At 36.6% G+C, this 12,387-nt stretch overlaps 1 protein-coding gene across 1 annotated transcript; it reads right to left on the reverse strand.

Moving 5' to 3' along the window:
- Positions 1-1,413: 1,413 nt before the first annotated feature.
- LOC149963047 (uncharacterized) lies at positions 1,414-5,949 on the reverse strand. Its single transcript, XM_090170442.1, has 2 exons — positions 4,097-5,949; positions 1,414-1,790 (listed from the first exon to the last, which is right to left on the reverse strand). Exons 1-2 carry the CDS (start codon positions 5,892-5,894, stop codon positions 1,450-1,452), a joined length of 2,139 nt encoding a protein of 712 aa, XP_090026568.1. The 5' UTR covers positions 5,895-5,949; the 3' UTR covers positions 1,414-1,449.
- Between the last annotated feature and the right edge of the window lie 6,438 nt (positions 5,950-12,387).

Consider the following 12,387-nt stretch of genomic DNA (forward strand, 5'->3'; position numbering starts at 1 on the left):
TGGCCACCATTTTTAAATTCTACGGATTAGAGACGTCCATCATGCTTTTTCGGTCATCCCTTAGGATCATATATTGACCCCTAAAGTTTCGTCTGGTACCACCTATTGGTACCGATCAGCCAATTTGCCAACGGGATTTGCCACCTTCAGGTAGTAAGAAACGGTTTATCTCCGGATATCTAGCAACCGTCATGTTTAGAAGCAGTGCAAAACAGCAAGGAAAACACGTGATTTTGAAATTTTTGAAAGCCGCGGCTTTGCTGCATTCACCCAACCACGGCCAACTTCGATGGCGCGTAGTGCGCTTTAGCGGCACTGTCAATCGCCTCGCATCTAAATTTGCGTGTGTGATTAATCCCGCTACGGGCGCTACGTACGACCAAAAACCTTCTATCGCCAAAGGCGGGGAATATAAGCGAAATCGCAGAAAAAAAAATGTCTTCGGTTTTCCACTTTCCTTTTTAGAAAATACAAGTTTTAGTAAGTTAAACTATATTTTCTTAATATATTTATGCATAATTCATAGTTTAAAAAATATTAACTTATAAAAATTAAATGATGAAAAAGAGACATGTTTTTAACGCGAAGGCGCCATATTAGTACTTAAACCTTTTAAATCTACATTTATATAGCAAATTCACGATTTTATAACCGTTCTTAGGTAGTATTTATATCTAATTAACTTTAGGAGTAAGAATCTGAAAACTAATTTGATATCTTATTGAAGATAAAATATACTTATGTACATCTTTGGAACTAAATAGGTAAAAGATAGAAATATTAATCAAAATGCCTTCGTGTAGCGTACCATATTGTACATTTAACCATGTAAATAGGAAAGACCTATATTTTAACGAGTTTCCTAGCGAAGAAATCCTTAGAAGTTTAAGGTTAAAAAACATTTGTCGGGATGATTTTGTACCAAAAGATACACAGAAGGTTTGCAGCCTGCATTTCAAGGACGATGATTTATTTTAAGGTTTGTACCTTTATAATGGAAAACATTTTCAGTCAGATAGAATTACAAACCCTTACTAAATAGACAATATTATTTTAATAGAAAAAAGGCCACTGTACTTTAATTTTTCCGAATCTTCTAGTCTCAATAAATAGATTTCCTACATCACACTGCACGAAGTGGTTGTATTTCATTAGCTTCGCTCGAAATAGCGAGCAGATACTCGTGATCATTTAAAAAGTTATCGAATTTCAACACCAATTAGTAACTGACGCGACTGTAAGTTATTATAAATTCTTGCTAAAATTAATAACATGAAGTCATAAAGTGCATTCATTAAGATTAAGTAATTCACTCTCAGAGGAATTCAAAACAACCGTATTTATTTCAAAGTAAAAATAATACAAAGTTCAAATGCAATATTAAATAGAAATACACAGGTTTACACCAAACTTGGAATGTCTATAAATGGTAATAAGGACATCACGTTTTTAATCTGGAGCGTATATTTTCATTCCAGCTGTTAAATTGGCGATTTTCCTCATTCCTTCCCTGAAAATAGCTTCCGCTTCTTGACTAATCAGCTTGCTAAGTTCGTCCACTTCTTCGGACAATCGCTCGATCTCTTGTGGGTCATGGCAGGATTCCATCTTCTCTTTGAGCGTGGCTTTATCTCTTTGCAATTTTCTGGAATATTGCAGAGGATCAAATCCTATGTTCGATGCTCCGACAGCCTCAGAAATAGTTTCCACTTTTTGGACGTCACACTTTGATGGTATGACGTCAGGTTTGCCAGGAGTTTTCAACTTGTCTCCATCTTGCTGGGCTTCATCTACATTGACAGGAATATACGAGCCGTTTCAATAATTACCCATTTAAACCGTACGTTTAGGGAATTTTAACGTAAAGAATCGCCACACTACCTGTTCTGAAACGGGAATTTATAAGATACATCTCGCGTGCAGTACTTAAATTAATTTTAGTCAGGGTTGACTGGTTCAAACCAAGTGGTACGGTTTTTTAACTTGTTATGATTTACTTTAAATTATACCCAACACACGGCGAAACTAAAACTAATACGCCATCTTGGCCAAAATATCTGTACATAATCGAAACCGACCCTAAATCTACAACAACACATTTTAAAGCGATACTGCTGTTCTGTATTTGTTTATTAGCTAAAAATAATCGACTAGACACAGATAAATTGTGTGTTTTTTTAAAGTCATTATCAAAGATATTAAATAGTCAGTTGCAGAAAAGAAGAAAATTTGGGTATTTTGTTAATTTCTTTTAGCTCAAATGTAATTTGAGATAATAGAGAATATGTATAAAGTAACTTTACTAGAATTAAATTTGTCAAAAAATGCAACTAAAACATAACGATATCAAATTTTAAAAAGGCGGTACTAAAATGTAAATGTTAATATTCTTCACTTAATAGAAATAATAATAAGAGATGGCCTGACGCGCTGGGATTTTCTGCTTCAACTTTATTGATTTTAAAACGACAACCTTTCAAGATATTAACAAGACGTACGACGCTCAGAATACACACAATCCTTCTAATGTGTTAAGTTTGTTTGAGCTATTCACAGCAACCTGCAACGCCGGTATCACGACCAAAATATATCCACGGTCACACATATATACATATTTACAGTTATTTGTTACTTCTAGTCATACTTTGAAAGCATCGAAGATTCCTTCGATCAGTGTCACTCTTATTTTTTACTTCTACCTTTTTGTTACTACTAGTCAGCCGTTGAGTGTCACACTTATTTCTTCTGGTTAATAATAATAATAATAATAATAATCAGCTAGGCTAATACCCAAGGCACCACCTTAGGGAAAGACTAGTTCGATCAGTTTCATACTTATTTGTTACTTCTGATCACACTTATTACTTCTGGTCATACGCCGAAGACTAGGTTGATCAGTGTCATACTTAATTGTTACTTCTGGTCATACGTTGAAAGCGCGGCGCACTCTGAACGGCCTTGAAAAACGCCAGAGGGAAACGGGCGCGTAGACCTCTATAAACACGCGGATTTACAATGTTGGAAATTGCGGGGCTCCGTATACGCTGCCCAAAAATCCTTACTTAGAATTAAAATTAAGGAACGTATTTGCAACTCTTGGTTATATTTAAACCACAGCTATACAAAAATATAACTTTCATGAAAATCGGACTTAAATTAAGGAACGTTATGCCGACTTTCAGGCGGAAATATAAGTGTCACACTTATTTGTTACTTTTGGTCATATTAGAACAGCCTCCGATAAGTGGCACACTTATTTGTTACTTCAGGTCACACGTTGTAAGCATCGCGTATTACTCCGATAAGTGTCACACTTATTTGTTACTTCAGGTCATACGTTGTAAGCATCGCGTATTACTCCGATAAGTGTCGCACTTATTTGTTACTTTGGGTCCTATTAGAACGACCTAGGAAAATGCCAGAGAGAAATTCGCGTAAAGTCTCTATAACCACACGTATTTCCAATGTACTTATACGCTGTCCAAAAACCTTACTAAGAATTAAAATTAAGCAACGAAATTGCAATTCTAGGATATATTGAAACAACAGCTATTCAAAAATATAACTTTCATGAAAATCTAACTTAAATTAAGGAACGTTATGTCGACTTTCAGGCGGAAATATAAAACCACGAACATTGGGGTTCCGTAAATAACCCCGAAAACTATACTTAAATTTAATATTTACTGATATAACCGAAGTTGTAGTTCAAATGAATCCTAACCTATCCAATAATATTTTTTTTAACGTTACCGGACTTAATTTTTAACAAAATATCAACCACTTAAAGCCAAACTACCGAAAACGGTAAATTGGGCAAATGCCCAACTTCTTGGGCTTCGATTTAAAAACTTTATGAAAGGCTATCAATGGCGATGCATGTATATTCTAACGATATATCATTGACTCTTCTAGCCCTAACCGTTGAAGAGGTATGCGCGACACGGCAGCATCGGCGGATTTAGCGCTGTACTTTCGACAGTCGTTAGCTTGAACCAACACTGCCTTTCGATTCAAACTTAGGGTTGATAGGCTTATGATACGACCAATAAAATTTTGAATTTTATATAAAAAATTCAAGTAACCCTGACATTACCTTTAGGCTTCGCTGATTTGACTTTCAAGGAAACTGTTTTTGATTTATCCATCGTTACGTTCGCTTTTCCAGTATCTGGTTTTGGGTGGGCTTTGGCCAAGTTGGCTTTTCCAGAATCTAGTTTTGGTTGGTCGTTGGGTAAGTTGGCTTTTCCAGAATCAGTTTTTGATTGGTCTATGGCTAAGTTCGTCTTTGCAGAATCTATTTTTGACTGGTCTTTGGCTAAGTTGGCTTTTCCAGAATCAATTTTTGACTGGTCTTTGGCTAAGTTAGCTTTTCCAGAATCAATTTTTGACTGGTCTTTGACTAAGTTGGCTTTTCCAGAATCTGTTATTGATTGGTCTTTGGCTAAGTTGGCTTTTCCAGAATCTGTTTTTGTTTGGTCTTTGGCTAAGTTGCCTTTTCCAGAATCTGTTTTTGTTTGGTCTTTGGCTAAGTTGGCTTTTCCAGAATCTGGTATTGGTTTTTCTTTGGCTAAGTTGGCTTTTCCAGAATCAATTTTTGACTGGTCTTTGGCTAAGTTGGCTTTTCCAGAATCAGTTTTTGATTGGTCTATGGCTAAGTTCGTCTTTCCAGAATCTATTTTTGACTGGTCTTTGGCTAGGTTGGCTTTTCCAGAATCTGTTTTTGATTCGTCCTTTTTCACTGACGCCAACTCATGTTGCAATATCACCTTCACCAAATTAGTATGGCCATGCCTAAACGCGACATCCAAAGGCGTAGATCCGTCGAAATTAGCACGAATGTCCGCGTTATGTTGGAGCAGGAGGCGAATCAAATTGACATTTCCGTGAAGACACGCTAAATGCAACGCTGAACATCCGAAATCGTCCAAAGAATTCACGTTAGCGCCACTTTTCAACAATAACTCAGCGATGTCAATATTTTCCAAGCGCATTGCGTTTTGCAAAGGCGTCATATTTTGGGCGTTAGTCGCATTTGGATCGGCTCCGGCTTTTAATAAAAGTTGGACGGTGGTCAGAGGGCCATGATGCGAGGCTGCGTGTAGCGGAGTACCTTTAATAGGACTGGCGCGATTAACTTCAGCTCCGTGTTTCAGCAACTGCGCGGCGATATTGGCGTGACCGTACAAGGCTGCTAGCATTAGCGGAGTATTTTCTTTATCAATGGTAAAGTTGGGATCGGCTCCGTTCTTCAGCAATATCGCAACTACCTCTTCGCGACGCTCCTTTACGGCTGTGAAAAGTGGTGTCATTCCAAAATTACTTGCCTTATTGACCCTCGCCCCGTAATGTAACAAAATATTGACTACGGAAACGTGACCTCCTTGGGTCGCAGCGTAAAGAGCGGTGTAGTTACTGTTGTCTGCTTGATCAACGTTAGCTCCTTTCACCAACAATAATCGTACGACTTCCAGATGACCTTTGAATGCTGCCATAGAAAGAGCGGTAGTACCCGTTTTGGTAGCTAAGTTAATGTCGGCTTTTTCGAGCAGTAGAGATACAACATCTTTGAAGCCTTTACTCGATGCGGCATACAAAGCGCTGATTCCGTTACAGTCCGTCATATTCACGTCGGCACCTTTCAAAATTAGCATTTTCACAATATTTGCGTGTCCAACGTGACTTGCCGCCAATAAAGGCGTAGATTTGTCCTCCACGCGTTGGAAGTTAGGGTTAGCGCCAGCCGCCAACAGCGACTGACACTCTGCAAAGTTGGAGTTCATCGCTGCGCAAAATAACGGCGAATGCTTCTCGAAGTCGGCTCCGGTTCGCAATAGTTTCTCTATTTTCCAATTTTCGTTTTTCTTCCCGGCATGAGTTGACTCCTGTTCCATATTTAGATAGGATCGTTCTCGATCAACGAATTTACACTATTTTAAAACTTTCAATTTAAAATAGGGAGAGGAAGAGAACAGTTATCAGCTCTGTCAGCATCGTTGGCAGGTCCAAAAGTCAAATTATAGAATATGGGCATAAAAGTATCGTACGACAAAAAATTGGAGCTAGATTTTTTTATTTGAGTTAAACACGATTGATAAATCAAATATTTTAATAGCGCTTAAAATAAGTGACGGCTCTATCATTGCCACCTGTATTATGAAAGGGCCCCTGTTATTAGAGATGGCCACGAATCTACCTGATTTTTCGAAAAACGTGACTTTACTTAAGAGCGTGGTGCCATCTATTTTTGTCAATGGAAGCTAAAATTTAAAATGGCCAAATGATAACGTGGTCAGAGAGCCATTGTAGAGTATTATGGGTCCATGGTATTATATTTAGACAAATTGTACTCTATTTAGTGGGCTTTAACGTAAATTATATATCCCATGTTACAATATTGTTTATAATTTATGTTACTGACCAATTTAAAAACAATCCAATCAACGCGAGGGATACCTATAAGCAAAAGTGACATAATTACAAAAAGTGTGACAATCCCTGTACTTTCGTATGCTAAAGGTTTAATGAATGCTCGACTCGAGATCGACCACAAAAAAGACTATTTATTGTTGCTATTGTTGCCTTTCTGGATCTTTTTAAGTCTATGGTATTATATCGTATGTAGATGGTGATAGCATCTCCACAGAACGACGATAAATCAAAAAATACACTAACTTTGACCAGTGCTACTTACGACGTTAGTTCCTTCGTTCCTCACTACGAGGTGTTATTTGTTGGTTTTAACTTCTTTCCCTCCCCAAGGCATACTTTCCCTTCTCCCCTCCCAACTTGTATTTTACTCGTAACATTCATTAAGAAATAGGTCCGATTGACACACTTTTGGTAATTATGTCAGCTAAAATTCAAAACAACGAAACAATAACGTCGTCACAGAAGGGAGAACCATTGTTGAGTACTATAATTAGACAACTTAAACTCTACTTAGTGGGCTTTAACCTAAATTATAAATCCCATATTTTGTTAAAAATTACTACATTTTAAGTTATTGACAAATTTACAAACGCGAGGGGCACTTTTATGATTATTAGCTTCTTCTCCGCCTCGAAGGCATATGTGCCGAAGTCATGTTATTTCAAATTAAAATGGTCTAACTTAACCCTTGTCCATTTACTTGTAATATTTTGACCGTTGGTGGCTTTCCATTGTACTTTTATGTTCCACCAGAGAGAATTTAGATAGGGAGCGGCAGCTCCTACCCTTAACAGTACAAAAAGGGATGTTGCCCAAACACACGGTCGCGTCGAGATTATCTGGCCAGGTTAACTTCCTGTCACGTGTCAACTCCGTTTTCTCCTAGATTCTTATTGGTTGCTTTTCTTTTGATTTTACGCGTATAACTGCAGCGCCATCTGGCAGCGGTATAGAGAACGTTTGATCATTTTCATCATTCTGCATTCTATCGAGCGAGCAAATTTAAATTTTCTCTGAAATATATTCAAATTTGCTTACGATTTGGAAGGTTTATTTTCTAAAGGTAAATATTCATTGCGTTTAAATATATCAACTTTTTCCAATTTTAATAACATTATTAAATGGTTGTATGATTTGTATCTTATAGGCGAGTCAAATATTTATTAAACTATCCAAGGCTTAAAAAAAGCCTCAGCGAAATGAGCGAATTGTCTGCAAATATGGGTCTTGTAGTTCCAAACAAAACTCGACTAATAGACAGAGACCTTGGAGTCTTTTTCATATAGTTTCCATCAGCAAAAAAGGAGACCGAAAAATGTCAACGGTGGGTTCAGGCAATGAGGTTGAGAAGACTACTTTATCCGATGTTTCTCTATGAAAATGAAAACAATGAACGTTTGAACTTGAAGGTAAATGAAACCATTTTTTGGATGCTTCAAGAAAATAAATGTCATTCTTTAATTTTAGTGGCTAGAAAAAGACTTCATGAAATATTTAGAAGATTGGGAGAAAGATGTTACCAATTGGCCTGGAGATTTTGTCAACAGCGAAAGGAACAAAATGTTTTTAAGCGCAGCAACAATTGGGGGTCTATGAATGATTGGTGCAGCTATAATAAACATTTATTATTTTAGTGATAGTAAGATTCTTTTTTTTCTCAATTACAGCCGTTAAATTCCTTTTCAGTAAAGGTGCAAAATAAGTGTTGATGCAGCACTTATATCAAGATCCTCTTGAGCAATACTTTGGGAGGCAGCAATGCTCGTGTGGTCGAAACAGTAATCCTTTCATTGGGTTGTTTGAAGCCAGCATGGAAAAACTTAAAGCCTTATCTTGACTAGTCATAGAAGCGATTAATGGCAATTCCAGAATTTTCAAAAAAATGGTTACATAATTTTATTTCAATTCAACTTGAAACATCTCAGTTTTGAAAAATAAAAAAATAATGCGTTCTTTTTCAGGTCGTTTTACAATACAAATTTGATTATGTAAACAAAATTAGCCTAAATTAATCTTTACATAACACAAATTGAAAAAAAATTATATCACTAGAAATATTACTTAATCTTTCCGTTGTAACACTATTCTGATTCTTCACTAATTATGAATAGGAAAATTTATTAGGAATACATATTGTAGTGGGAAATTTCATGATGAAGGTAAAAATTGTTGTAAAGTTCCAAATCTGGGTCTCCATTTAAAAAATTATACATTGAATTATCGTCAATTTAAATTGTACTTTGAGAAGATCTTGAGCTGTTATTTGTTTTAATTTCTGGAATGTGAATGGTGGGAATTTCTTCCTTAGTTGGAGATCCTTTACTTAATTTGTTTTTCTTCAGAGGAGATTCTAGCTTTTCCTTCTGCGATTTTTTTCTTTCCAATATTTTCCTCTACAGGCTTTTTCTTTAGAGAGATTAGTTTCGTAGACTCTTTGGACTTTTCCATGAAACCCTTTCGTAACGCTTAATTAGCTTTGAGGGCTTCTTTGGTTTCATACTGATATGTCCCGGACTAAACATTTTCCTCTAGTATTTACAAATGCATCCATAAATAATTTTGGTTCATTTAGCTTCTTGAAAGTATACTGTAGACAATGGTATACAGCACCTAAATAAATAATATCATAAAAAAAGCATTACGAAATATTTTAAATTAAGAAACAAAATAATTACCTTTTAAGATGAAACACATGGCTGTTCAGTGTTCAAGTTTGCTTAGGCCAGAGAGCCGAATTTCAAATTTGGTGCTTCTATCGTCGATCGTTTAACTCCGCCTCTTTAGGGAGGTTACAAAAGCATCATACCGGAAACCGACCTGGCCTGTTATTTCGATCACGTGGTTTTAAGAGCGACAATTCAACCCCCACTTTCCGCTCCCTATCTAAATTCTCTCTGGTTCCACCTTTTAGCTTAAGTATTTTGATTTCGATGCTAGCGACATTTGTTAAAAAAAAGATGTTCGTCACGCCATGGGCCAAATAATGATAAATCCAGGACATGCCTCTTGTACCTTCATACGTACTAAATCGGTCGTCCACCAAAAGTAACGGGCGGCCATTTTAGAAGGCGGGGAAAAGGTACAAATAAAAAAAATTGGGAGCAAAATCAAGCAGAAATTTCCGGTTTCCCGAACGCCATCTTGTGTTGACTAAGTCGAAATTCGGAAATAAGTGGCGGTTGTAATTCGAAAATCCTGCCATATTGGTTACTCATTTTTAGATTAATGTTAACGATTCTAGGAAAGTATATGTTTAATATTATATAATTATATATATTATACTAATTATGAACCTAGTACGTAAAAAAGTACTTACATTAATAACCACACTAGATATGATAACTGTGAATAAGTATTCCAGTATATTTACTACGACGACCACGTGTATTATTTTTGAAGCCTCTGTCTAATAAATATTTCACGAGAGCGATTGTCGATCTTGTTGTTAGGTGAAGGCTTCAAAAGTTTCATCTGCCAAACGATCTTCTTGCCTCGTTGTCTCACTAATTGGGTTCTTAACATTTTGAGCATCGTTAAGAACCTCTTCACTTTGAGTTATCACAATTTCTTCAGTTGACGATAAGACTCTTTGAAATGATAATGACAAGTTATTATTTACAGACCGTAATGTCGGTCGAAGTTCTTTTTGACTAGCTGTGATACTACGATCATTGGTTTCACCGGTTACATCTAATAAAACTCTGCGTAGTCCAGGGGCGTAGGAACGTTCTAGAAGTTGGAGGGGGCAAAGATAAACGAAAAGGGCTCTGGAGAATGGTTTTTAATTTTTAATGGAGTGTAGCTTCTCCGAATGCATGTGTACTTGTTACTACTACGTAAATTGGCGGGAAAAGATTGAAATTTAAACACAGTTGAGGTTCTATAAACTGTATATGCTTTTAAAATGAAAATTTGAGTCTTTTGAAGATTTAAATTGACCAAAGGTTGGAGGGGGCAATAACATTAGTTGCCCCTCCCAGCAAAATTCTAGGGAGGGGCATTGCCCCCCTGCCCCTCCCGGTTCCTACGCCCCTGGCGTAGTCTTTCTCTTGCTGATTTAATACCGCTGTGGTTATTGTGGTTTCTATTTCCTATGGGAGAGAGAGGTTTTGCCGTCATCATTGGATAACAGATTTTGTCCCAAAATAATTTCATTATCCTTAACAGGTATTGCATGGCATAATAATGTTTTCCTCTTGGTTGAATTGCTGAAGTCCGTGGTTTTGAAATGTTTACTACATACTAAGGCTTCGTCTTTCATGTTTAAAATTGACTCAGCATTTGAAAGATCATCATGGAAAATTTCTTTAATCCAAAGATTCTTTTCTCTTCATCTCTTGGAAATTTGTGGAAGCTCACATGTTCAACTGACTCTTTATCTTTACTCCTTCTTCTTGGGACGTTTGTTTCAAAGCAATTTGGCACTACGCAAATCACCATTTTCTCACCTCAGAAATGACTACTCCTCCCTAATTAGAATTTAATATAGCTAATTATTTATTATTAATACTGTACCCTTGGATTAATAGTAAAATAAGTTGCATTTCATATTTTCAATCCGAGCACAAGCGAAGCTTTACAAAATATAAATCCAGGCCTAACTATTTAGAATATCTAACATAATTTCCTAACCTTTTTACCAAAAATTAAAGATAACATCTCAATTATATAAGAAATTTATAAGGATAAACTAAACTTTATTTATACTTTTAAAATAAAACTTACCATAAATAATTGTAAACCTCAACCTTGCAGTTTGCACACCAGACGCCCAGACCGGCTGTCTAACCAACAAAAATGTGCCGCAAAATCCCGGCTAAGGAAGAAAATTCGAAAATAGTGACGTTAAACACGATGACAAGCGGCGCCTCTCGAGACGAACGCCCGTAACTTAAATTGCCAGGTTTAAAAATAAAAAATTGTACGCACCGACCACGAATTACGGAGGCACCGCATGGCGTTAATAATTTAAAACAGTGTTGCCAATGTTCGAAAGTCAAAATTCCCATGGCTGGATAGGAAATTTTGCTGGAATTCCCACTCCCCTATTAGCCCCGCCCACACGGAAACTCAACGGAAAACATTTTAAACTTTTTTGGAAAAGGAATTCATTTTAAATAAAATATTATTGAAATTACAATTTTTAAGCATTTTGATTGTTAGGCCTATGTATTGATTGTTGTAGTATTAGGAGGCGCCTCCTTTCCATCATTTATAAAATCCCAAGATTCATCAAAATACGCTGTTCAAGATAATGTTTAACTTTCTATTAATTTAAAAAGACATAGGGTAAATACCGGCAGACGTTTTTGCAAAAAAAAAATTACCTTTTTACCACAGAGCGAAAATGGACCCCAAAAATTCCCACAATATGGCAAAACTGATTTAAAAAACAGGTTAGGCCTACTTTGTCGCGTTTTCCACGAAAATAACGTTTGGTAAATTGAAGAATGAAGTAGGTTTCGCGACAGCGTTTGCCTTTTAATGAGTTTTACAGCGTTATTGTCCGTATTACCACTCGTGGAGTATTGTGTAGCATTAGAAACCAACTTGAAATTAAAAGTACATTCTCTAAGGTCTTGAAAATGTTTGTTCTATGGGGGCTCCGTCCTTCACATCCCACCGGGAAGACCCCTTACCCCCTTTTCTAGCTAATTATCGTGAAACCTAATGATATCGTACCAAGTGAAATCATAGCTATGCAATGTCATAATTAGTTTCGCTTTATCCACATTTATTTATCGCCGTTGCTCAACCTACTGCACTCCAATAATATAAAAAATAAGTTATACCGAGCTGTAAGCACTTCTCCGAAAAAAGCATCTCAGAGTCATCTCGTAAAAACCACTAAACTGGTTCCTTCAAGCTGGTCTATTAATTCTATGTTTTCCCGCCTTAACTTAACCACGGCCCCCTGCACGTAACTTTCGCCTCGCTGCTCGGCTGTTCTCTCAC

This window comes from Leiobunum rupestre, chromosome 1 (genome assembly GCF_980474605.1).
Source record: "Leiobunum rupestre chromosome 1, qqLeiRupe1.1.hap1, whole genome shotgun sequence".
Lineage (NCBI taxonomy): Eukaryota > Metazoa > Arthropoda > Arachnida > Opiliones > Sclerosomatidae > Leiobunum > Leiobunum rupestre.

Excerpts from the sequence above, each read along its gene's own strand:
- LOC149963047 (XM_090170442.1), bottom strand. The coding sequence starts at position 5,894 with ATGGAACAGGAGTCAACTCATGCCGGGAAGAAAAACGAAAATTGGAAA. Across the intron at positions 1,791-4,096 it reads CAAATCAGCGAAGCCTAAAG|ATGAAGCCCAGCAAGATGGA; the intron begins GTAATGTCAGGG and ends CTGTCAATGTAG.